Source organism: Leuciscus leuciscus (assembly GCF_965113295.1).
Source record: "Leuciscus leuciscus genome assembly, chromosome: 21".
Classification (NCBI taxonomy): Eukaryota; Metazoa; Chordata; class Actinopteri; order Cypriniformes; family Leuciscidae; genus Leuciscus; species Leuciscus leuciscus.
Genome location: NC_138745.1, coordinates 20,153,392 through 20,180,054, shown reverse-complemented (window position 1 = coordinate 20,180,054; position 26,663 = coordinate 20,153,392). Strand labels below are relative to the sequence as shown.

Genomic DNA, 26,663 nt, shown 5'->3' with positions numbered 1-26,663 from the left:
GCTATAAATAAATTATGTCTATTATTGTAATGAAGAAATGTTAAAATATAAAACATATATATATATATATACTTTTTTTTAATTACAAATACTGTACGTTGGTAAAGATAATTAAATAGGAATTTCTCACTATTCAGAATAATAACAATGGAACTGTAAAATAAATAAATAAATAGTCTAGACCAGTTGTTCTCAATGTAATTAAATAATTTGAAGCCATCCATGGCCCTTTTGAAAGTTGCCTCAGCAAACTTCTAAAAGTTAACTTAAATAAAATGCTGAAACACACACACACACACACACACACACACGCACGCACGCACGCACGCACACACACACACACTTTATCTATAAATCTACTAATTATTTTAATTGATATCATCTTGAATTTTACAGAAGAACAAAACAAACGGTTTAATTAACTGAATATCACTGTAAAAAAAAATATATTTTCATGATTTGCTATCACATTTTTTCTTTTGTCAAATCAACTTAGATCATTTATGTGGTTCAGGGGTGGTAGTGGCGCAATGGATAAGACACATGCCTTTGGTGTGAGAGACCCGGGTTCGAATCCACTGTGAGACACCAATGTGTCCCTGAGCAAGACACTTAACCCCTAGTTGCTCCAGAGGCGTGTGACCTCTGACATATATAGCAATTGTAAGTCGCTTTGGATAGAAGCGTCAGCTAAATGAATAAATGTAAATGTAAATGTGGTTCAGATAACATAATATTTTGAGTTTCTGTTGATTAAACCAATCTCCTTCATTTTATTAACTAAATTCTTTAATTTCAATGAACTTAAATTTTTAAGGCAACCAGGTTACTTACTTAGTAAAGTTAAACCAACAATTTTTTTTTTTTTTTACAGTGTACTCCTAATTTCTGTTAATAAAAAAGTTTGAATAAAAGTGTACTGTCATAATTATAGCAGAAATATCTTAGCCAAAATATCTTATCTTCGAATATTGTGTTGGACAGTGGGTTGAGAATCACTGGTCAAGTCATTATGGTGGCAATTGAGTGGACGCTGAATTATTAGTGATTAAAGCAAAATATGACTAGTTTTTATTCCTTTGATTTAGTCCTTTGGATATCATAATATCCAGCATCCTTCAGCTGAAATTCAGGAAAGTAAATATCCACCAGCACACACAGACTATCTGGATGTTATGTGGTTACCAGAGTAACAGGGCTCTTGGAGGACCAGGCTGGAGCCTGCGGCCGCTGGGCTGCTGTGTTTGAAGGCCTGTCGCTCCGTGGCTCTATGCCCAGCCACCACTCCGGAAAATTCCTCAGTAAGGGTCAGCAGCGGAGATGCATTCGAAGCCATATACAGCTATTTTACTAACTGCACCTTTAAATGGTTACCTCATTAAATGTGTTTGCTGAGAATGCAAGGCAAGGGATGCACATTCATGTGGTTCCACATTTTAAATAAATCTTGCACAAACATTAAAACTAAATCAGAGGAATTGCAGTTGGTTTGTGATTTATGAGAAACGCAGTAGAAAAAGACTGTGTGGTCCATAGATTTTGCTCATCTGGCACTGCGTCGTCTGACTCACAAGGCTTTCAGTCTGTTGGAGTGAGGCTTTGCTAAGCCTGATGTTACACGCACACACCAAAACATTAGCATTTGCAGTTCTTAAGGACACTCGATAACCGTCATTTTAATTTCACACAGCTAACGAAAACCACCACAGGCCCCCAAAGGATTTTCAAAAAAAATGTTTTAAACCAAAACATTTTATCCTGACAGATCCCAGCAAATGTGCAACATGGGGGAAACTACTGTTCAAACAGTAACTTAGCAGAAGTCCTGCAGCCTCCAAGTTGTTTGTTCTTCTTTGGCTTTGCCTTCAGCTGATTTTAAGGTAAACTGAATAGTGTATGCCTAAAAATTTGAGGAAATTACATATTACATACCGGTTTATAGAATTTTGAACAGAGTATTTAACTCAAAGTATAACAGACCTTTATACCTCAGGCTCTATTAATTAGCTTTAATAGTCAAAAGTTTAATTTCAGGTTATGTTTAAGAAGGAAAACCTAATGAGAATTGAAAATTTCTCATGCCATTTGCATACCAAATGTTTTATCTTAGATGAATTGGAGAGAAACTAAAACAAAACACAGAACATCTCGGTGATATGAATACATATTAATTCATAGGCTACACTGTCTTATGATTAAGTTTCAAAACCTATGTTCGCCCTGTGGTTTATTAACTCCCTGACTGATATTTCCTGTTGGCTGGCAAAGAGTAGCAGATTCCAATGCAAGGCACTTTTGTCTTCCTGTATAAATTCACACTCTAAAACATCCTTCCTACTGCTACTTTAAAAGTCAAAAACCACTTCTATAGGTTTCTAGATGGCAGCCTCTCTAAAAATTTGTTTTTGCAAGACTGCATGGCATTCTTGTGTGGTCCAGCTAATAGTGGGCTGTGGAAGTGTAGAGTTGAGAACAGCTGCACCTGAGATGGGACTTGGGCCTGGGGTGACGTGTGAACATAGTCAACAAATTAACAACAAATTAAGGTCCCTTTAACTCTAACTGATGAGAAAGATATGGTGGAGAAAGATAAGGTGGAGAAAAGGCTAAATATTTACAGCATTGAAGAGCAAGGTTATTATCCTTAACTAAATAAAATGAACACAAAAACTGAAAAATATACAAATAAAAGCTCATTCAGAAGTATTAAGAAAACTAAACTCAAAACTAACGTAACACTGCTGAAGAGACAAGATAAGATTGCAGTCGCCACTCCTGACATATGTGTCCAAATCCTGGTTCCTGGCTCCCTCTTATGGTCAAAATGTTTATAACTCCATAATCAGCAGAATCTTAGGAACTGTTCAAAATACTGATATGAAGACTAAATTAAAAATCAGCTTATTTAATAAAAAAAAAAAAAAAAAGAGAAAACTGTGACCAAAAACAACAGTATTTCTAGAAACATGAAAGGATCTTAAAATCAAATGGAGATCTCATTAAATGCTCAATTAATAAGATGCAGACTTACATAATCTGGGCAATGTTTATTATGCTTTTTTACAATAATAACTTCCTTTGGTGCCAAGGAGGCTGGCACTCAGCAGATGTGTAATTCTTCACCTTTTTTCACAAAGGGAGTAAAGGAGCTCTATCTGTTCAGCATACTCAAAGCCTGGGCTAGAAAGAGAGGTCGCAGATAAAATGCAAGTCAATGTTGTCGGTTCATTTAATTCGCATTTCGCAACAAATTTTGTTTTTCCAACCAGAAACTTACCGACCGGGTGTTTCTAGAATCAGAGGGATATTATCCAGTCGAGGTTCATTCACTATTTCTCGGAAAGCAGTAATACCTATTTGGCCACGTCCAATGTCTTCATGGCGGTCCAGATGGCTGCCTAATGTTCCTTTTAAAGACAAATTACACAATCTCAAAAGAAGTAACAATGTTACTAAATATATATATAATATATATGGAATATTCATATTGGCTAAACTTGACACACTGTCATTGCACAACCAATTACAGCAAAAGAGTGCTACAGTGATGATGTATTTTTGAAGGCCAACACAGTTTCATCCAGGTTCCCCCTACAAAAATCCTATAGGATTTTTCCATTGGCTTTTGGATTATTGCATTTTATTAATTTTTGTCAACACCAATTTTTCATAATATAATCTTCACAAATGAACAGAACTTTTATGATTTTTAAAGCCTATACATTCGACAAATGTAAAAAGCTAAACGTAGGCTAAAATGAATGACACCACAGTCACATGACAATAACATCACTTTCAAAAACATTTTCCCTGAATGTCTGAGTTAGATAGTTTTAGTTTTAGGCTGTAAAAGGGGACTAGTGAGTAGATGAATTTTCCTGTTCAGCGTGATGACGTTTAATGTCCCAGACATTCTCTATAGTCCCATTTAGCCACTTGTTAGTAACATGCTGAATTCGGAACTGCCAAATACTAGTATACAATTCTTTTTTCCCTTCCCACTGGGGTTGCATTTTGTTTATAAAAATGCCTGTGCATGCACCAAAAATAATTCTGAAAAAAAATAGACCATAGACCAAATATAGTCTAAATTTGAAAAAGGAAAGACAGTTTGGAAAAGAAAAAGTCCACATTTCACTTTGCTGCCACCTATTGATGAACCATTGCAGCATGAAAATGAGATTAGGATTAAAGCTGTTAATCATCATAATTTTTTCACATTAAAGTAAAAGTTGATGCAAGTACAAATGAAAAGTTTTTAGATATAAGTTTGAAATGAATTTAATTAAATCCATTGAAGTCAGTGGAGTTCATACTGGTAGTTCACATATTTGTTCGTATACATTTCATCTAATGATATATTCAAATACATTTTCTCATAAATATTGATGAAAAAATATTATATTTTCTTGCATCACACTGGCTTTTGCTGTAGTTCTTGAAAAATTTGAAATTTTGAAGAATTTCTCCTTTTTTTTCTTGTAATAAAACGTTTTTTAATGAGTTAAATCTCAAGGGGACTTAATACTGATGTATACATGTCGCAGAATAAAACGTGAACATTTCTTGAACTTGTGTTCACCACAGACCTTATTTCAGGCAATTAACCGAAACCCCATTGCCTTCAGGACAATGGAACCGGACATGCTATTAATAACAAAAATATGAACTCGTTTTCAGATTTTGGCCAACAAAAACACATAATTCCTGAAGCACTTTATATTGACAAGACCAAACGAATGCTGCATACCTTTAGAGTCATTTAAATGAACGGCTCTCAAATAATGCAACCCAACCACACGGTCAAATTCATCAAGCATGTTCTTTACTCCTCCAGGTGGTGAAATGTCATAGCCTAAACAGAAGAGTATCATCTCATCTCAAATAAGTTATACATTTAATCAGCAGAGCTATCTTAAAGTCAAAAAAGTTAAGGTTTGTCATGTTAACTCATACTTTTGATCTTTGTACCAAATTTATATTTTTCCAAATAATTTGTGGTAATATCTATGGGACTTCACACCGTACCTGCTGCAAAAGCATGGCAAGTGTCCAGACACACCCCGACACGTGCCTTGTCACGCACCCGGTCTATTATGCTTCTCAGTTCACTGAACTGCCCACCTACAGTGCTCCCCTGACCACTCATGTTTTCAAGCACTATTGAGAGAAAAGAAAGAGCAAAAGAAAGAATATAATCCAGCTAAATTCACCAGAAAGCATGAACACAATCGCACATTTTCTACAAATCATCACGGTTGTATAGTTGACCTGTAATGACGGCAGGGGTTTGCTGGTGTGCGTGGTTAATAGCTTGGGCAATTTTCTCCATGCATTTCTCAGGGCTGGAGTCCAAAGAAGCTCCAGGGTGAAAGTTAAACTGGCTGAGGCCCAGTGCACTGCAGCGACTCAGTTCATCCACAAGCATAGACTTGCTCTTACTGAACACATCTGGATTACAACATGCAGAGTCATTTGATTTGACATTCAGACTTATATACAAAACATATGCAGCCTAGTATTAATTACTGACTAGATATTGACTAAATCAGCTGAGCTGTTTTTTTAAATATGCCAACCTTGTGGATTCATCTTTAAATAATCAGTATTTGGTGGATACACACAACCAGAGCGGGAACAGTCAGCGCACAAACCTTCTTTAGGGGAACCGCAGTTCATCAAATAAGATCCATGTGGAAGGATGTGTATCGGATCGAAGCCATGTTGAGCACAGGCTTTTTGAAATTTAACTGCAGCAGCTGGATCAAGGGCTGGTCTGGTCCAGGAGCGCTGGGAGCCCAAGAAAAGGGCAAAAGCATGACCTCCCATGGTCACACTTGATTCGACTGCTTTCCATATTCCTCCTTAAAGAAATAGTTCACACAAAAATGAAAATTTTGTAACTACTTCCTCACCCTCATGTTGTTCCAAACCTGTATGAATTTCTTTCTTCTGTTGAATACAAGAGAAGATATTTTAAAGAATGTTCGTAACCAGGTAGTTGATGGCACCCATTGACTTCCATAGTAAGAAATAAAATACCATGGAAGTCAATGGGTGCCGTCACCTGTCTGGTTACCGACAATCTTCAAAATATCTTCTTTTGTGTTCAACAGAAGAAAGAAACTCATACAGGTTTGGAACAACATGAGGGTGAGTAAATGATGACAACTTTTTCATTTTTGGAAGAATATTGATATGCATTCAGCGCAAACACTGCACTCAAAATAAAGCATCTTTGTTCACCTGATACTGAGACGTGAGCGCCTATGTATTTTTTATTTGCCTTTATCTTTCTTTTCTGTGCCATCTCTTCTTCTCTGCTGCTCTCATCTGATAGTTCTGCATCAGAATGTTGTAGCTCCTTTGTTTCAGTAACCGCCTCAGTCTTTCTCCTCTTGCCTTTTCTTCGTGAGGCCATATTTTTCTAAATCAAGAATAAGCATGTGATTAGACATACTTAAAACTATGAATAATAAACAACCAAATATAATGTGGTAAATCTAGACTGATGAAAATATTATTAATCCTGAACCAAAAATTGATGTGCAGTTTACCTCAGAGATTTATAATGCAATAAAAACAAAGATTTTTTTTCAAATACTCTATATTTAAACTGATTTTGGCTACTTTTATATTAGGGCAGGTCATTTGTGATCTGACATTATACATTTCAAATAATATTTTACTCTGGAGATGATACTAAGATAGGAGCTTTCAACATTGGATCCGGGCACCCCTAGAAAATTTTTGGAATTTTTCCAAAATTCAGTGGAAAACTTCAGAAGGTTAAAGTTAACATTACGGAATTTGACATTATTTTTGTTTCCTTCTGCTTTCTATAAAAAAGAAAGAAAGAAAGAAAGAAAGAAAGAAAGAAAGAAAGAAAGAAAGAAAGAAAGAATGAAATTACAAATTATTTTATCCTATGGACAATTTTATATAACAGAGGGTAGAAAAAGCTTCAGATAAAAGCTTCATTACAATGGCAACATAAAAGTCAATTATTTAATTCTAAAAACATGTTGTCTTTATATATTTTTTTACTGTATATTATAAAAATGGATGTTTATACAAAAAAAGAAAATCCCAGGACTAAAACATTATCTAATGTGAAATTTGAAAGGATAGACTGAAGTAGCCATTTAACTGACGTTGAAAGAGAAACAGTAGGCTATGTGACCGTATATGAACAACCATTCCAAAAGAGCTAGATCTCACAATAAATAGTGCATTGTTTTATTATAAGAACGGCCAAATAAAGAGGTATTGGACTTTTAATATTGAAGGTCAAAAATCTCCCTCGACTGCCCCCCTTCCGTCAGACCTGTCCAGACACACACATTCACAACGAGCAGTAAAATGGCCGACCGTCAACCAACTGACTTTACAGCGCTTTAAACATAGATTCCGCCTCTTTCGTTTACATTATCGTATTTCATATTTAAAAACAATAGAAGGAGTGTTTTCATGACTAGCTATTAGATTTTGATGGAGTATTGTATTTCACGTTGCCTCAAGACCCAGAAATTCGCACTTAAGCACTTTAGCTGTAGCTAGAAGACTAGCTGCGGTGCATGTAATTCCTGAGGTAAGTGCTTTGTTTTAAAAAACAACTTATATAAAATGTTATTTGCTACCAATGGCAGTAATATGCATTTGAAAAACCGCAGTTTCGTGAAAGTATTTATGTGTGATACAGTTTTTCCTCGTCGACATCTGTTAGCCACTAGCTCGATTGCTAGTTAAATTAGCCAGCCAGCTAGTTAGCATCTACTTGTTTGCAGGTTTAGCTTTCCGCTGGTCGGTCGTAAAAACATACTCGTTTTTATTTAGTCTGTACTAATTGACGTGGATAATGATTGCATTAAATGAAAACACATATGCGTTTGCTTTATGGTTTTGGTGGGCAATGTATCCCGACTCATAGTCTATTGCTGTTGCTCCCCATTTTTGATCAAATGCATATTTGTGCATGTCTTGTTTTGACGGTTGCTTACCCATTTGATTTGTGTTGCTATCCGTATGCAATTAATCGACGGCTTCAGGGGGAATTTAACGAAATTACCAGTTTTACGGTTAGGATGTCATTTTCTTCTGCTAACAAACTAACGTTAGCTAACTCGGTAACAAGATTTGGCAGCACCACTAAAGCATACGAGTTAACGCATTATTTCAGTTATTGCCGTTTAAACAGTTGTTTTTTTCACGAATCGTTCGGATAGCTGACTAATGTAATGTATGTATTATCGTATATTGCTCCGGAGGAAATGGGCGGGTGAACGGAGCGCCTGTCCGAAACTGCCCTGCCTGCCAACTGCAGGCTCGCAGACAGATTACAGCAATAATTTCTCCCATTACCACGATCACAGTATGATTTTAAGGGGCATCCGATTTATTACATGACACACGCAAACTCAGGTTGACCCTATAACCAACATTCCTTTGAAGTTACGTGTACAGTGTGCTGGTATGATCATGTGAATGGTGCCGCTGTTATGCATTTGGTTTGGTAACAAGGCAGCACCTCTAGTGCCTGGACTGGTTGAAGGTGATACTCATCAAAAACTGTACATTTTACCGATCCTTGTAACTGCGTACTCCGGATTAGACAGAAAAGGTCTATATATCCTTGAGAAGGTTTTACAGTTGAACCATATTGTTTTTAAACAGTATAATGAGCTCCATATCGTTTGTAGAAAGGAGCATCAGGAAAGGGAACAGCAGTTCATGGAAGACAAGAAAAGGAAAAAGGAAGATAAAAGGAAACGGGAAGCCTCACAGAAGGTATTTGTTATATTATGTATTAATGAATTATTTTGGATTGTTAAATTATAGTAAATTAATGCACCCTGTGATGGTAATTAATGCGGCAGGTGTGCATTAATTTTCAATAATTCAGTGTCCCAGAGTAAATTTTTCAGCTTATGTGTGTAGAACTACTTTCTTACACCACTGATTTGACATACATTTTTTTTGAAAGTCATCCAAGCCTCCATTACTAGTTTTTCAAAGCGAATTGGAACTAGTGATGTGGGCTTGTACTAAGCAGTTATTGGATTAACGACCCATTTTTTATGTGTGGGACAGAGGGAGAGACAGTAAAAGTAATAGCAGAAACATTTGAAATTGTCATCGTCTTCTATTTTTCTGTAGTTTATTTGCTTCGTTTTCATTGTTCTTTTGCTGTGGTAGGCTGTAAAGGGCCATTCACACCAAGAATGATTTCTATAAAGATGATGGTAACTATATTAGCGTCCACACCAACAGATGATAATATTCAGTTTATTTCAGAGCATGTGAGCGGAGCGGTAATACTTCCTCCGTAGTGGAGAGCGCCTTTCTAAAGATTCCTCTCCACTCGCTCAGTATCCAGAATGCTCGTTGTGATATGCTGGTTTGAGAATATGTTAAATAAGCAATAGCCTAGGTCTTAGGTTATGGAGTTCAGATATTGTTTTAATGAAGTTACGAACCCAATACATAGCCTAAATGCACCATAAACATCAAAGTTAAGAACAAAGGAGAAGAAAGAGTTAGCAAAGATTAATTTTGTGATCTACTTACAGTGAAGGTCTTTTTTGTTGTTTGCTAATGGATAAAAAGGAGTTTGAAATACCTTCGCAACGCTATACTGTTAACAAACATCCCGACATCCATACTGATGAGAGCGCTGTTTAGACGATTATGTAAATATGTGCTGTGCGCTTTCCTCTCAATAACAAAAATGATGGGCGACAAAATTGCAAGAAAAGCTTGACGTGTACTGCCAACTATAGGTTAGGATGATGATATTGCAACTGTTCAAGTGTCAAGTAGCCTAAGTTTCATTCATAATGTTTTTCTTTTAATCCAATATAAAATGTCATACTGTATTGTCCCTCATAACCAGTAGTATAACAAGCCTATGACCTAAGCCAGCTTAATTGTTATACAAGTTTGACATGGCAGAAGAAAATGGAAAAGTTTTATGTAGGCTTTCAAAATACTGCCTCACCTTGCTCATCTTCCGAGTGGAAGTTTCTCTGAACCTACCGCGAGCGCCACAAAGAAAAGAACGCCTGCAGAATCTGAGGTAAAAATGAAATGAGTTTGTTTTCCGCTGCAGATACACTTTTCAAAATCATATATTAATTTTAAGATGTAACATTATCGTGACGGTAATTTAAACGTAGCCTTTGTAAAAAGCTAAAGCAAAACATTAAATGTACAAAAAGAAGTAAAGTAAACGACTAGTATTTCCAAGTCAACTAGCAGCAGCAGTATCTTTTAATCGACTAGTCCGCTAGTCTCACACATCCCGAATAGTTATCATCCTTGGTGTGAATAGACCTTGAAGGGATAGTTCACCCAAAAATGAAAATTCTGTCATTAATTACTCACCCTCATGTCGTTCCAAACCCGTAAGACCTTCGTTCATCTTCGGAACATAAATTATGATATTTTTGATGAAATCCAATGGCTCAGAGGGGCTCCATTGACAGCTATTTATTTAATTAAGGCCCAAAAAGGTAGGAAAGACATTGTTAAAATAGCTAGTCCATGTGACTACATTGGATCAACCTTAATTTTATGAAGCGACGAGAATACTTAAAAAAAAAAATCGTCCTTATTCAGTCATTTCTTCTCTTCTGTATCAGACTCCGACGCGCGTTCACGAGAGCACCACGACGCATGCGTGACATCGTGTGCGTCTTCCTCTGCTTGTATTATTTTTTGCATAACAGAACAATAACAACATACACATACAGATGATCATAATGTATTCAACTATTAACTATTATCTACATTCATAATAGCGTCACAGGAAACTATAAAAAAAATGCGCATGCGTCGTGGTGCTCTCGTGAATGCGTGTCAGTGGAGCCCCTCTGAGCTATCGGATTTCATCAAAAATGTTGTTATTTGTGTTCCGAAGATGAACAAAGGTCTTACGAGTTTGGAACGACATGAGGGTGAGTAATTAATGACAGAATTTAAATTTTTGGGGGAACTAACCCTTTAATGCTCTTTGCAATAGCTAAAATAGTTATAGAAAAATAATCAGCAGCCAATCAGAATCAGTCATTCAACAGCATCATGTTATCTGTCATGAAGATCTGCTTGGCACAAATCTAAGAATGAATACATTTCATGAATCATCCCAGCAAATATTGTTCTGTACTTTGAGAATTTAAATATCCATTGTCAACAATAGTGACACTTTTCCCCCCTTTTGTTTCAGGTTGCAGAGCAAAAAAATAAAGGTAACTACATTCTGTTGTCTTTTAAAGTGTGTTTTGTTATAGTTTTGGCATTTTTTTTCTCAAAACTTTAAAATTAGTTTTTTTTTTAACAAATCAGATTCAACTATCCCCCAACCCTCACCAACAAATCTGTGGGATTACATCCATGCTGACCAATGATTTCTATAATAATTCAAAATTGAAAAGTAGTATATACATGCATACCTACACACATAAACTCTCACCTATATGTATATAGGAGCACACACTTAATGTAAAAAGAAACAAAAAATAAGATATATTAAAAACACTGGTTTGGCATCGATTTAGGTTTTAACAGAGAGAAGTACAGTCAATAATAGGGCGTTATATAAGCCCAATTTATACTTCTGCGTCGAACTCGCGTGTAGAACGCGTACCCTGACGTGCACATCTCCAAAAATGTAACAACGCATCAATTCTACGTGGACGCAAGCACTGTGATTGGTCTGCTAGAACCCCTCCCTCGGGTTTCACATGCTCCCACTGCATGTGTAATTGCACGTCAACGCGGACAACGACGCAGAAGTTTAAATGAAAACCAACGCGTTGCCTACAGTGTAGAGGCTCCGGCGTAGGTCCGACGCAGAAGTATAAATCAGCCTTTAGAAATAATCAAGGAATTGTTTTTCTGATCCTCTTAATGAGTACCTTATCTTTTCAAGGCAAAGACAAGACATTATATCTCTGATCCACTGGGTGCGAGTGGGTGGAGCAGCCTCCTTACACTTTAGTAGTAATGCTCTGCATGCTAACAAGGAAGAAAAAGCAAGGACTTTACACATTGATGTTAATAACCATGACTCTTCTGGGGCAACTTCAAATAATGCCACCAGGGCATCTGGCTCTTAACCGGTGTGGAGAACCGATGAAAGAGTGTCAAATGCAGATCACCAAAGCGCCTTAATTTAGGGCATGTCCTGAATATGAACTAGTGAACCCTCAGCACATTGACATGTTACACATGGGACTAGTACCAAGGAACATTTGAACTAATTTAACTTTTGACATATGAGCTCTTTGTACTACTTTGAACTGAATAAGTGCTGAGCACACACTGATGATGAGTGGACACGGTCCCATGTGTCATCCGAGAGTGGTCTGCTAAGATCTTCCTCCCAAGTCCTCCTAATTTTATCTAAAGAAGATGATGCCTGACCTGTTATTAAATTATGAATGACAGAGATCAAGCCCTTGACTAATGTTGCATGAAAGAAAACTATCTAAGATAGTTTTGGCATTTTTAATGCTATTTTTCATCTTTTTTGTTTGTACTGTTGTGCTGATATCCTGAAAGTTACAGAGACAATGTGTCATTGTGCTGACAAACAAACATGAAATGAAAAAGTGTGTCAGCTTTTTAATGTGTAAAATCCATTTATTCTTTCCTTTACCTTAATGTAGCTTTTCTGCAGTTCTGCTCTCATTTGCTCCTAAATTTTCCACTACACAGTGCCAGAATTGACCAAGCCTCCATCTGCACAGTCTCCTGCCACCCCCAACTCAACTTTCCCCAGCCCTGGCCCCGTCCCCTCTTCAACCCCATCCGCTGCCACCCCGGCTGCTGGCGCCCTCCCTCAGGGTGGGAACAATGCTAAGCGGCCGGCGGTGGCCAACGGACAGCCCTCCCCCGGCACACAGAATTCCCAGCGCTACATGCCCCGTGAAGTGCCCCCTCGATTCCGTTCCCAGCCGGACCAGAAAGTGCTACTGAAGAGGGGCCAGCCACCACTGTCCTCCATGCTGCTGGGGGGAGGCAACAGCGGGGGAGACAGCCCCAATGAAACAGTGACTTCGGCCTCAGGTAAGAATCATCAATTGAATAATATTAATAACAGAGATAGTGAAACTTTATACCTGACTTATATACTTGTGCATGTACTTCATGATATTTAGCCTTCTTGTCTTCTATAAGCTAACTTATTTTATGCAGCAGCACAGAGGATATATGTTGAAGGTGCTCTAAGCAATTATCTTTGAATACCATGCATAAAATATCCCTGGTACCTGAGATGTCGGAAGACTAACCTAGGCTGTTTAAATTACACTAAATAGTCAGGGGGAGTGGTCTTCTTTTTTTTCCCTTTTTTTTTTTATCAGAAAACTAGCTAATCAAAAACACTTTCTGCCTGCAAATAATTTTGTGTGATCTGAATTGCTAATATATCTTTGGAGAGAGGATTTTGTTTAGCAAAATGACTCACAGGATATATAAAGGGATAGTTCACCCAAAAATGAAAATTCATGAAAATGCAGTTCTTCAAAATATCTTCTTTTGTGTTTCACAGAAGTCATGCAGGTTTGGAATCACATGGGTGAGTGATTGATGAATTTTTTGGGGTGAACTATCCCTGTTTGTAGCATATTGGTTTGGTTTATTTACATATAGAAAATAGTCTGGCAGGTTCATAAATAATTTTGTATTTTGTTTACAGATCCAAGCCAGGGCCCTTTGGGTCCAGCTGCTCTCTCACTGCCCCATACATCATCCTCCTCATCACTCGCTGCTTCTTCTTCAAATTATGCAAATTCCATGTGGGGGACCAGCTCTGGCAGCCAACCCCTCTCTCAGGGCAGGGAAAAGGTGATAGTGGACCGGTCAGACCTGGAGGAATGGCCTAGTATTGCTGCTGGGGATGGGTCAAAGGCGGGGGATACAGCAGGTACCGGAGGTGCAGACAGTAGTGGGTTTATGAATTGCAGCACCTCATGGGTTGAGAGGCATATCCAGCAGCAAGCGAAAGTTCTGGGAGGAGGGAACGGGAGGAAAGGAGTCAATTCCGGCAGCCCCTCCCCACCCACATCCTCTGGTTCACCCAATGAATGTATGCAGTCTGGTAGTGTTTGGGCTTCATCCTCCCATGAACTCATAGGGGGGAATGCAGTAGCAGCAGGCTCATTGCCCCCCATATCCAAAGCTGTCCCTGTCCCAGGGAGCTCCGATAGCTCCTTTGGTGTCAGCTGTGGGATTCCAGGTGCCAATTTTACCCCTAATGCCAATCCCTCTGCTTGGCCAGCCCTGGTACAGGAAGGGGCTGGGACAGTTGCAACAGAGGGGGGCTCCTCTTCCCTCCAAAGCTCATCTTTGTCTGCCAGCAACTCTCTTTCTGTGAATCAAGCCTCTCATCAGCACCAACTTCACCAAATGCAATCCAGAGACAGAGAGCCATCCAGTGGAGAGTGGGGTGGCGCAGCACTGGAACCAGGAGCAGGACCAAAAAACACAGGGGTGGCAGAGGGGGCTGACATGGACTGTGGAAGCACAGGTGGAGGGGACGGTTCAGCTTCCTCTTCCTCCTCCACCAGCTCATCATTGTGGAGAGCTCAGCCTTTCCCCTCAAACTCCAAAACGGGTGCCTCAAGGACTGAATCTTGGGAGGATGGAGCAGGGGGGAGCTCTGTGTCTGCCGAAGGCGGGAAGGCGTGGGGTTTATCCAGCCAGGACGATCGAGGAGATTTGACAGGGGCAAGTGCGTGGGGAAAAGGAAGTGGTGGTCAGACCCCCGGGGTATCTCAGGGAGCGTGGGGTGGGGACCATATGTTGGTTGGGGATTGGGGGGCATCCAGTGGGGTTGGGAGTGTCAGCAATCCAGATGGGAAAAATGGCTCGAGCAGTAACAGCAGCAGCAGCGGCGGTAGTGTCGGCAACCAGACGACTTCTACCTCCACACCTTCAACTATGACAAGAGCTTGGGACAATCAGAAAGGAGTTGGGGATGTTGGAGCAGGGGACTCGAGTGAGTGGGGAGGCCAGGGTAGCAAAGGTGGGGGAGGTACCTCATCCTCCAGTGGCGGAGGAAACTCCAAAAGTGGCAATCAGCGCCATGGCCACCACCGCACTCATCAGCCTCCCAACCCTGAAGTGGCCTTACAGAATCTGCTTAGCCGGTCTGACCTGGACCCCAGAGTGCTGTCCAACTCTGGTTGGGGTCAGACGCAAATCCGTCAGAATGTGGCATGGGATTTGGAGACAGGCGGTGGAGCACCAGCGCCAGGTGGGGCAAACTCCTCTTCTACAATGAGTGCACCTGCCCGCGCCCAACCGTACGCTGGTTCTACTGGCACCACAACTACTGATCCATCTTCCTCCCCTCTGCTCCAAGGTGCAACTCTGAATGCCAACTTGAACTCAAACTCCATCCTCGGACCATCCGCTATTTCACGTGGTGAAGGTTGGGACAACAGTAGTAGCAACAGCAGCTCTTCTTTGCATGCCAGAGGCCCTCCACCCTTGGGTGTCAATATCCAAAACCCTGGTGTCTCACAATCTGGAGGTGGAGGAGGTAGTTCAGCTGTTGGGCAGGGCAAGCCATCCGGGGGTTGGGGAGGGACTGCTTCATCAGAAGGCCCAGGGAAAGGTTGGGACAGTGAGGGACATGAGTGGCGTAGAGCAGGGAGCTCATCAGGTGGGTGGGGGGATATCCAAACACAGGGTACTCCAACAACTGGAGGAAGTGGCTGGGGAGACAGTCAGGAGGAGAAAAGAACGGGCGGATGGAAAGATATTGGACGGGTGGATGCAGGCAATTGGGGGCCGGGAGGCAACAATGACTGGGCAGATAATGAGCCCAAAACTTGCAGTGGGGGTTGGGGGGATGGGAAGGGTGGTGGAGGTACTAGTGGGGCCTCAGAAGTGGGTACATGGGGTAATTGGGATGAGGGAGCTTCTAGAGGGACGTGGGGAGCTGGAGGTGGTGGAGAAAAGGGTGGAAAATCTCACCAAGGCTGGGGTGGGAAGATGCACCCGTCACAGATGCCAAACAGCCATTCGGCCTCGCAGAAAGGCCCGGCACAGCAGCAGCAGCAACAACAATCACAGCCTCAGCAGTGTCAGTCGGTAGAAACGGGGGCCATGCAAGGAAGCTGGGGAAGACCGCCAGGTCCTTCAGCCCAGAGCCAAAGTTCAGGGTGGACATCAGGGCCTATACCCCAACTTTCCAGTGCCCCTGGAGACACTTCAGAGCCCAGCGGTTGGGAGGAGCCTTCTCCACAGTCCATCAGCAGGAAAATGGAGATTGATGATGGAACATCTGCTTGGGGTGACCCCATCAACTACAACCACAAAAGTGTCAACTTGTGGGATAAGAACAATGCCCCATCTGGCCAGGCACAATCAGTGCCCCCTCAGCAGGGACCCCCAACCTTGCAACAGCAGCCACCTGCAAGAATTCCAGCAAGCCTCGGGAATAGGGATATGAACCTTGCACAGTCAACAAGCAAGGGGCCTGGAATAGGTAAGTCACTTAGGCTTTTTCAGTGCTTTTTTTAACCCTTTGTGAAACATCAAAACTCCTCAAAAAGCTGCATTTTTTATTTTAAAAGAGTGACATTAGATATGATCTTAAGGGGCGTTCGCAACAGAGGAACCTTTTCATAGTTCCTAGAACTAGAGGCGGAAGTACCCGGATTTTAGCGTGTTCGCACCGCAGGAACTAGTAACGATTTTAGGTCTAGGAACTCCTTTTGGAGGAACTAATTTAGCTCCTACTTCAGAGTAGGGTCTAAACCAGCACTACAGGAACTACCAGTGACATTAGTGTACGCTGATTGGCCGAACGCACGAAACGCCAGCACCTGACATTTTTTAAAAAGCTGTGTAAACGCACAAATTATAGCCTATATATTTACTCCACAAACTAAGCGAATCATGATTATGTATTTCTGCTCAGCTAGCAACACTGGACATCAACCACACAGCATACGCTTTCTATGTACAACAGTTCTAATAACGTAATAGACAGGACTGTTAGACAGAACGTAAACTAATGAACATGGAGAATGTGATCAGCACTATATGATCAGCCTCTGGCATTGTTAGCGCCATCAAAATAAAGGTCCTCCGCACCGTCAAAATAAGTCGCAACAACAGGCGCGGCTTACGTCACTTCAGAGTTCCTATTGGCGGTGCGAATGTAACCAGGAAAACGTTCCTAGGGGAACCATTAGTTCTCGGGGAACCACCCTGGTGGCTAGTTCCTAGAACTACCTGGTGCGAAAGCCCCTATTGTTTCACTTTCATGTAGCATACCATAGAACTGTATTTATTAAAGCATTTCCTTTGTTTATCTTTTAGCTTCTTCTGGATGGGGAGGTAATGGCTCTCCTTCCAGTCCATGTGTGGACAACGGTACTGCAGCGTGGGGTAAACCTACTAATGCGCCCACTGCTTGGGGCGACTCTGATGACACTGGCAAGGCGTCAGGTTGGGGGGATCCCTCCCCCAATCCAGTGAAGTCTGGTGAGTCTGGATAATTTTTGTCCTAGTGATGATGGTGTTCTGAATAAATGAATGTGTTTTGAATTAAAACCTGATCCTGAATGTATGCATACTTCTGAACTTTTTAAAGGGATGTTTTATTTTTACAGGTTCAAAGTCTATGCAAGAAGGTTGGGGTGAAGGAGAGGGCTCAGTAAGTGCTTCACGTCACTCCAGCTGGGAGGAGGAGGATGAGAGTGGTGGTGTATGGAACAGTGCAGGTTCCCAAGGCAGCAGCTCCTCCTACAACTCTGGAGGCTGGGGAGCAAAGAAAGGCAACAAGGTATGTCAGTGGTCAGGCTAGGTTCAATATTCATGCAGATCTGCAATTTAAGTTGCTTATGCTTACTAGTTACTGAGTGTTCCATCTAATTTTCTTCAGGGCTCCATGAAGGGTGCAGGAGACTCTTGGATGAACCCAATGACAAGACAGTTTTCAAACATGGGGGTTCTGGTAAGAAATTATGGAAAAAAAATTGGTCTTAGATAATATAGATTTAGGATCTTAAATTTTTGCAAATAAACATTTGAAATTGAAATTGAACAATTGAAAAAAGGAAATTGCTAGAAATTGCTACATTTTAAGAATGCACTGATTCAAATTTTGGCCTAAAAAATATAAAAATTATCAGCTTTAATTTCATTGCTAGCTTTAATAATCATTGAATTTCCCAGATTTTAGTGAATAGTATATTGCTCACTAAGATATCATTCATTTTTATCAACACGTTTAAGTAAGGTTTGGTTTATGAGGTTTACCAATGTGGATATTTGTTATTAGGGAGAGGACCCCAGTGGTCATTCCTTGGATCTGGCCCCTGGTCCTCCACAGGACAAAAAGATGGAAGGAGAAAAGCGTGGTATAGGTTTGAATGAGTACAATGGAGAGATGCGTAAAGGAGGACGTGGAGGGGGAGTAGGAGCAGTCTTCCGTTCACCTGGTTCCAAAGAGGTGGGGGCTTGTGAACCTGGGCCTTACTATGACAAGGTATTTGCATCTCCTCTGTAAATGGTGTTTCGTTAGCCCTTCATTTAATTTTGACCTCTTTAATCTGTATCTTTGCGGTCACTTTAATTAGCTGTTTTTCCATCCCTCTATCTTTTTCCTTAGGCGAGTGGTCAGTTGTTTAGTAGCGGTGGAGGGATGGCACAGTCCAGGCACCAACCAGGGGTGCCGCCCATCAACCCATCAGTACGAGCGCAAGTGCCTCATCAGTTCCTGTCACCTCAGGTACTTGATAATACTGCATCTATTATTTAATATTACTTCAGTAGTTTGCACAACTGTTATGTTGACATATGGTCATTATAGTGGTGGACATTTTGTTGAGGTTAAAAAAAATAAATAAAAATTCTCAAAAGTACTGTGCACTGATTATGCGCAATGGGATTCCACATTGTTTTTAAGATAAATTGTCAACTAAAGCAATGCAGCTGGCTGCATTGCAAGTCAAAAGTGATTTTTGTTATAGAACTAACTTATTTTTGCTGCAGGTGCCAGGCTCTGTGCTGAAACAGATGCCTCCTCCCAGTGGAGGTGTTGGAGGTGTTGGAGGAGGCATCTTTACTCCACAGCTTTCCCCACAGCACATTGCCATGCTCAGCAGCATCTATCCCCCTCATATTCAGTTCCAGCTGGTGGGTAACTCCCGTTGCATGCACAGTACTTCATCTAGCAGGCCAGACTCACAATACACTCCCTAGAGTTCTGTTTGTTTTTTCTTTTGAAGTTTTGACTTGTGCTTTCTTGCAGGCCTGTCAACTGCTTCTGCAACAGCAACCGCAGCAACAACAGCAGCAGCAGCTGCTGCAGAACCAGCGCAAGTTCCCCCCAAACATACGTCAACAAGCAGACCCCCAACAGGTACGGTCTTCACCTCTTTTTTTTTTGCAAATAGGACAGTATCCAAGAGACTAGTTACTGCCAAAAGGTATTAGAACTTAATTGGGTCCGTTCACAGGAAGACCAATTGCCTTAATTGCTAGAAGACAACCCGGGATGTTATACTCTACTCCTCGGACTCTGAATTGTTTCTATGGCAGTACTATTAATGCCAAAACAAATCTATGAAAAATGAGTAATCAATAGACAAAATCACAAAACAAAAAGTAACAGTCTTTATGCAAATGCCTTATTGATGAAATTATAGTTTATTTAGAGGGGCATTAGATAGTATCTCTGTGCTAGCTACATTAAACTGTATATCTGTCATTTATTTTAATTTTTCTTGTTTTATTTTTCTTGCATTATTAAGACATTAATAATAGTCAATTATAGGTTTAAATCAAATAACTGCTTAACTTTATTTTACTCTTAAATCCTCTGCAGTTTTAAATTTCCAGAGCTCTCAGAAAATGTTATAAGTTGTAATTACGATTGTTATTTCACTTTATATTCTACGTACTGGTTTCACATTGGTCTGACATAATTCTCCATTTACAACATTTACCCTATAGCCTAATGCTTCTTTACATCTCCATATAGCAATTTTAGAGGGCTGAAAAGTCTGTTTTGTAAGATGATTTGTATAACTCAGAATATAGAAGAAATTGTCTTTTGTTAGTTACTATTTGCTGCTTATCATAGTCTTCATTCTGTATAGTCAATAACTAATATTGTTCAATACCCCATATGTTTAAAATCACCCATTTTTGGAATCATTGCAGCTTTTATACTGTTATATTACTTATTCACGTAACTTTTTTTTTTAAAGAAGCAGACTGGCAAATAGCCTTTTGCTTCCATCCATATAAACTCAATATTTATAAGACTCAATATTTGTGTGGATTTGTGACACGAGGTGATGCTGTAGTTTAAAGTCAAATAGCAAGATGCTGTTTGTTGTCACCCGTTTGTAATGTGAAAATGAAATGAGGATTGGGGTTTAACCCTCCACAATTGTGGACATATGAACAAAATGAGTTGCCTAAGAATTGCTGCTGTTGTTGAATCAGTTTTTTTTTTCTCCAGCTTGCCAGAATCATGGCTGTTCTTCAGCAGCAGAGACAGCAGCAGCAGCAACATTTGGGAGGTACAGTGGGCGGCTCCAAACTTTCTCCTTCTCACCTTGGTGGGAGTGGCCCAAAGATGCCAATGTCGGACGCCATCTCACACCCTGGCTTGGCGGGATCTGTTGCAGACCTGCATCAGAAAACACAAGGAACTTATTCTGGTGAGATCTTTCATATCGTTTTCATATCCATTTTTCCGATATGGTCTTCAGACACTTGTCAACCAAATAGAAAAATGCTGAAAAATATCAGCAGATATATCATCCTTAGCTATATATCGATCGACCACTAGTGTCAATGCATGTGGGAACTTGATGATGTGTTTTTTGTTTTTTTGTAATATGCCTTTTTCTGTCCCATTCTTTGTCTTGAAGGGTTTGGGCCTGGAGTGAGCCTCTCCGGTCTGGAATTGGGTCCCATGGTTGGTGGCCCAGCTGGGCTTAAAGAGAGTGGGGGGCAGCAGTCTCGTTTCAAGTGGATGATGGAAGGTCATTCCCCATCCCCCTCACCTCCTGATAGCACTCTCCATAAAAATGGTGCATTACTTTTTTTGTGACACATACAAAATTGAGTTATACAAAGGAGTTTATTTACTAAGTCTGATACAAGTTTGACTGTAAGTGCTTGTTTTCTTTCGATATATAGGTCCTATTGCTGCTCCTCTCAAAATGAGAGGTGGTTCCCCATATTCCCAGTATGAAATGCTGGGAGGTGAGGGTTTAGGTGTGCCTCCTCAAGGGCCATCAGATCACTGGCACAGAAGTCCTGGAAACAAGATGGGCACCAAGACTGGCACATCTAGCTGGCCTCCAGGTAAACAGTGGTTCACATCTAAACATAAAAAAAAACAAAAAAACATTTTAATCTTCATTACTTGTGAATACATCCATAATGAATTGAAATGTGATTTTCACTTCAGAGTTCCAACCAGGAGTGCCTTGGAAAGGAATTCAGAGTGTGGACCCTGAATCTGATCCCTACATGACACCTGGAAGTATGCTAGGCTCATCGATGTCAAGCCTCAATGACACTGAGCACCAATTGCTAAGAGACAACACAGGTACATTGTCTACAAAACTGATTTCAAGAATTTACAGGGATAGTTCACCCGAAAATGAAAATTCTGTCATTAATTACTCACCCTCGTGTCATTCCAAACCCGTAAGACTTTCATTCATCTTCGGAACACAAATGAAGATATTTTTGAAGAAATCTGAGAGCTTTCTGCCCCTCCTTTGACAGTCTACGCAACTGACACTTCCCGGAAAATACATGTATCCTGGGATTTGTCCCGGGATCGTTAGATTTTGGTTAATTTACATCTGGAATCTGTGCGTGCGTTCACACATCTCTTATAGACCCGTGACATCAGAATGTGACGTGTAATGTCTTCGCAGCGTCTTAAGTTTGCTTACGATCTGCAATTTCTCTCTGGTGAAAACATGCTTGTGCATTCTTTTTTCTGATTCGATCATAAACTAGTGCATCGCATATGTTATGAAATACCATGTTGCAAAATCAAGCAGCTCGTTATGCTCGTAGTGTTTCGTACAGCTATAAATAGCTGAAAGTGAGTGACTCTGGAAGCCAGACACAATATAATTACAAATGGCCACGCCCGCTCTTACCTGAAAAATAAGGTGGATAAAGCGACCGTGTCTCTTCAGAAAATTCAGACTAAACCACTCAATTAATATGGATTAGTTTTACAAACTTTTTAAAGCATCAAAGTTGTAGATGCGTAGACTGATAATGGAGGAACAGAAATCTCTCAGATTTCATCTTCATTTGTGTTCTGAAGATGAAACCAAATCTTACGGGTTTGGAGCAACATCAAGGTGAGTAATTAGCTAGAAGCTTAATCATTTATTTCAAATGGTTTTCTAAGATCATAAGAATTGTTCTTTCAGTCAAGAGGGTCTAAACCTTTGACTGGTCGTTTATGATAACATTGATTTCTTCTTTCAAGGGTAGTTCCTCTAGCACAGACACATACATAGAGCTCTAAGCTTAGAATTTTAGAAGTCATTTACATATTCATTTAAATATTAACAAACAACTCGTGTATTTTGCATTTTGCTTTTTTTGGCATAGAATCAAATCCCTCCCTCAACACCTTGCTGCCTTCACCTGGTGCCTGGCCCTACAGTGCCTCAGAGAGCCCCCTCAACAATGCACACAACCCAGGTAAAACCAAGCACTCTTTTCACTAGATGTCGCTTTTTTTTTTTTTTGCTTTCAGAGAAGCCCCATACGACCTCATTTTGGCGCATTTCCACTGCGTGGTGCAGCTCAGCTCGCTTTACTTTGGCTCGGTTTGCTTTTATTTTTATAAACTGATCGTTATAGTTGCGCCGCCACCTCATCTACAGACCACGATACAGCCTTTTCCTTTTTGCGACGGTCGTTTAAAGCAAGTCGTTTGAAAAAGTTGTACGAACAAATGATACTGCGCTGGCTGTTGCTGACTATTTAAATCTAAGCGGGTTTGGTGTCTTGTGTCATAAATCCAATGACGATTCTCTCTTACCAATCAGTGATCTGCAATGTTTACACGTCACATTTTAATATCGGTACGGCTCGTTTGGAACCTCAACCGAGGTGGTACTAAAAAAAGTATTAGGTACTGTACACAGTGGAAAACCCCCCAAAGTGAGCCGTACCATGCAGTAGAAAAGCTCCATTTGTTTAGCTCTGTACTGAATTCCATCATTTAGTTTTTTTCTTTCCAGTTTCAACTCTCTGAATATGTTGTGCTTTATTTCCTGCTCTCACAGCTAAGTACACAGACTACAAGCCCAGCTGGCCACCTGAGCCCATAGGGCACAACAAGCCTTGGAAGACAAATCGCAACAGCTCTCATCTGCCACGCCCACCTCCTGGACTGTCCCATCAGAAGCAGCCCTCCGTTTCTCCCTGGGCGGGAGGAGGCCCACGATTGGGTAGAGGCTGGGGTGGCTCTGGAGGCGGCCACGAAAACAGATTTGGGCCTGGTAATACCACAACTTAGAAAATGAAAAACATTAATGAAAATCACAAGTATTAATTAAAGCACTATTTAGACATTCACTCAAGTAAATTCAACCTGCTTTCACTTTTATTAAGCGACCACATCATAAATGGTCTCTCGATTTATGTAGGTTCTGCGTGGAGTGATGGAGGAGCCTCTAAGGGGAGCTGCTGGCTGGTGTTGAGTAATCTTACCCCTCAGGTATCCATGTTATGCATTGTTGCAATTTGTCTTTTTGAAATAGACACATTTTCTGTTGTTTTTCCATTGATTTCTCAAATTGCAATGCATTGATGTGTATCATTTGTTCTCTGCAGATTGATGGCTCCACTTTGCGGACTATCTGTATGCAGCATGGGCCGCTTTTGACCTTTCACCTTGGTTTGACCCAAGGTAGTGCTCTGATTCGCTACAGTACTCGCCAAGAAGCAGCCAAAGCCCAGAGCGCACTTCACATGTAAGTGTCTAAAAAACCATATCCTGACCCAGATCCATCAATATAATGGTGGTGATAGTAAATAATAATATTTTTTCCCCATAGAATTTGAATTTTTCACATTTTAGCTCCTTGTTATGAAAACCTGTTCCCACCTCAGAGTAAAAGATAAAAAGGTATTTTTGTGAGCGTTTAAAATAAGTCATATTGTGAGAAGATCGCAATTATGAGAAACTAATTGCAAGAAAGTTACAATGAGAGATATAATGTCACAATTACAAAATAAGTAAGGCACATTTACTAGAAACAAAGGTGCAGTTGCGTAAAAGTTTCTTTGTGAGAAAATGTCACAATTGTGAGAAATAGTGGCAATACAAGAAATAAAGGACCAATTACAAGTAGTAAAGTTAATTTTTGAGATGTGTATGTATAGTCACAATTGACAAACAGAGCTGAAATGACCGATTTCAATATTTTGTTTTACTGTGTGGCAGAAATGGGCTTCCATACATTGTAGATTTCTTCCTATCTGTAATCTGTGCAATTTTCACCCTAGGTGTGTTTTGGGCAACACCACAATCCTGGCCGAGTTCGTGAGTGAGGAGGAGGTTGCTCGCTATTTTGCACATTCCCAGGCGGGATCTGGTGGAAGTGGCAGCGGAGGTGGCGGGGCCGGTGGTGGGGCCGTCTCCGGGCCGGCGGGCGTGACGGGATCATCGGGGGCCGGGGCTGTGGGTACAATCAGCGCTGGGGGTGGCGAGCGAGAACGGGCCGGAGTGGGAAGTATGACAGCAGGAGGAAGCAACAACGGCGGCGGAACTGGGCCTTCTGGCACTACCTGGCAGAGTTTAGATGGTACGGGCAACTCAGCTGACCCAACCTCTGCCCAGGGAGCAGGCCTGAGCATTTTTGCCCAGTGGAGCAGCAATGGTGGTGGCGGCAGTGTGGGCAGCAACACAGGGGGTGTTGATCCCGGCAGGGCAGGGTTGTGGGGCGGCATGACTCCAGGGTACACAAGCAGCAGTCTATGGGGGTCTCCAGCCATGGAAGATCGGCACCAGATGAGCAGCCCTGCAGCGCTGTTGCCTGGAGACCTGCTGGGTGGAGGCGCAGACTCTATCTGACTGAAGCAGCAACACGCGCACACACAAAACAAATATATAAATATTAGTTATCCTCCTATATTATCACAAACAGACGCAGGAATATAGGAACATTAATCAGAATACAAGCAATTTGCGTTACATGCCTTCTGTTACTCGGAAGGGTGCATATTGCATACACATCCAAGTATTTAGTATACATTCGTAACACTTATGTAGACGAGATTGAAAGGTAAGCACTCAAACAGCAGATGCAGATTAACACTCAAGTGCTGAGAGGCATTACGAAACCTAGCAAAATGCATTAAGACAAAATTCTATAGATGACACTGGTTACAAATGTAAACACTGTCATTTTTTACCTGAGCAGTGTTTCCGAGCTCCCCATAATGCGATCTCCGCAACATGGAAACGTGGAAGAGCAGTGTGTGGAAGAAAAGCAGTACAGATAGATACGCACGCACGCACGCACACACACCAACACATCCCATTTCTTCTTACCCTTAAATGAAGACTTCATGCAAGACTTGAACAGGACATGCAAACAGTTGGACTTAAATACTGACTCAACTGGATGAATCCTAAACCTTGAGGTCATAAAGATCACACTCGCATACTGAGACGCTCTCACTCAGGCGTGCACTGTAAAGGAGAAACCAGACAAAAAAAAGGACAAAAATATGCATCATACAATGTTTGTTGAACGCTCACGTTGTTACGGCTCCCATTGTCATGCAAACTCAAATTACTCAAACACTGTTCTGATGTCTGACAAACTGTGTCTCGTTGTCTTTTGTTTTCTTTTAAATGGTGAAATCCAGAAATGTTTTTTTCCCAAACGCTGACCTCGTTTTTTTTCTTCTTAATCGAGTATGTTGTCATAATGACGATCACTTGGATGTTACTTAGCTGTTCAAGGTGCCCTTTCTGCCTGTTTGCGCATGAGTGAAGTCCCAGGTAAAGGTGGTGACGTTCAGAGTGTTTGCAAGGCATTGATGAATGTGTGGCAGCCAGAGATTAACAAGCGTGGTGCATTTACAAAGATCAGTGCTGGATTTAGGGAGGTGAGTAAATGTATGAGTGACAGCTTATTTCAGGTGTTTGATGTCTATGTGTGCATGATATGTATGCAGGTGTGGCTGTGTGTGTGTATGAGAGAGAGTGTAGACAGCAAGTTCAAGAACATTGGCACTAATGAATATTTCTTAAGTTGTGGTTTTAGCAGCCTTTTTTTGTTTTATATATTGTCTGAATTGCAATAATTATAATAAAGAAAAAGATTTTTTTAGAAGATGCAACCAACTGAAGGCATTCATACTGAAACATGAAACATGCCAAACCTTATTGTACCAAGCTGAGCTGGATGGGTGTTTTAGGAACACTCAAAAGTTACCAGTTGTTTATTTTTGTTGTTGTGTACCATTATAAATTAAGGCGGGCTTTATCACTCGTGTTCAGGTTTTTTTTGTTTCTGATTTTACAAAAGAAAATTAATTTAAAAAAAAGAACAAGACAATAAAGGTTGAATTTAATTTTGTTGTCAATTGTGTGAATTTTCCTTTATATTGTCAATTCGGTTTAA

The 26,663-nt window shown here is 40.7% G+C and overlaps 2 protein-coding genes across 3 annotated transcripts; one reads left to right on the top strand and one right to left on the bottom strand.

The window, feature by feature from the left end:
- Positions 1 to 3,027: 3,027 nt before the first annotated feature.
- LOC309485601 (putative endonuclease 4) lies at positions 3,028 to 8,691 on the bottom strand. The gene is made up of 8 exons (XM_082152521.1): positions 8,001 to 8,691; positions 6,247 to 6,427; positions 5,655 to 5,864; positions 5,272 to 5,451; positions 5,029 to 5,160; positions 4,751 to 4,855; positions 3,278 to 3,407; positions 3,028 to 3,180 (listed from the first exon to the last, which is right to left on the bottom strand). The coding sequence occupies exons 2-8, from the start codon at positions 6,419 to 6,421 to the stop codon at positions 3,120 to 3,122; spliced, it is 993 nt and encodes a 330-aa protein (XP_082008647.1). The 5' UTR covers positions 6,422 to 6,427; positions 8,001 to 8,691; the 3' UTR covers positions 3,028 to 3,119.
- tnrc6ba (trinucleotide repeat containing adaptor 6Ba) lies at positions 7,322 to 26,613 on the top strand. Of its 2 annotated transcripts, XM_082152513.1 has the most exons (22): positions 7,322 to 7,591; positions 8,700 to 8,787; positions 11,225 to 11,246; positions 12,718 to 13,068; positions 13,553 to 13,579; positions 13,700 to 16,498; positions 17,338 to 17,502; positions 17,631 to 17,803; positions 17,903 to 17,974; positions 18,302 to 18,508; positions 18,632 to 18,751; positions 19,015 to 19,158; positions 19,274 to 19,384; positions 20,492 to 20,693; positions 20,907 to 21,068; positions 21,178 to 21,345; positions 21,452 to 21,592; positions 22,627 to 22,719; positions 23,310 to 23,525; positions 23,673 to 23,743; positions 23,860 to 23,999; positions 24,535 to 26,613. In XM_082152513.1, the coding sequence occupies exons 2-22, from the start codon at positions 8,731 to 8,733 to the stop codon at positions 25,100 to 25,102; spliced, it is 6,009 nt and encodes a 2,002-aa protein (XP_082008639.1). In that variant the 5' UTR covers positions 7,322 to 7,591; positions 8,700 to 8,730; the 3' UTR covers positions 25,103 to 26,613. The 2 variants fall into 2 exon arrangements, with proteins under 2 accessions (XP_082008639.1, XP_082008640.1); XM_082152514.1 differs by lacking the exon at positions 13,553 to 13,579.
- Positions 26,614 to 26,663: the final 50 nt, after the last annotated feature.

What these genes read in the sequence shown, in the direction of transcription:
- LOC309485601 (XM_082152521.1), bottom strand. Translation starts at nt 6,421, where the DNA reads ATGGCCTCACGAAGAAAAGGCAAGAGGAGAAAGACTGAGGCGGTTACT. An exon ending in CTGCGGTTCCCCTAAAGAAG is followed by an intron (nt 5,452 to 5,654) that starts GTTTGTGCGCTG and finishes GTTGTAATCCAG; the next exon opens with ATGTGTTCAGTAAGAGCAAG. An exon ending in ATTCTAGAAACACCCGGTCG is followed by an intron (nt 3,181 to 3,277) that starts GTAAGTTTCTGG and finishes CTCTCTTTCTAG; the next exon opens with CCCAGGCTTTGAGTATGCTG.
- tnrc6ba (XM_082152513.1), top strand. Translation starts at nt 8,731, where the DNA reads ATGGAAGACAAGAAAAGGAAAAAGGAAGATAAAAGGAAACGGGAAGCC. An exon ending in CCCCAATCCAGTGAAGTCTG is followed by an intron (nt 17,503 to 17,630) that starts GTGAGTCTGGAT and finishes TTATTTTTACAG; the next exon opens with GTTCAAAGTCTATGCAAGAA. An exon ending in CGAAAACAGATTTGGGCCTG is followed by an intron (nt 23,526 to 23,672) that starts GTAATACCACAA and finishes CGATTTATGTAG; the next exon opens with GTTCTGCGTGGAGTGATGGA.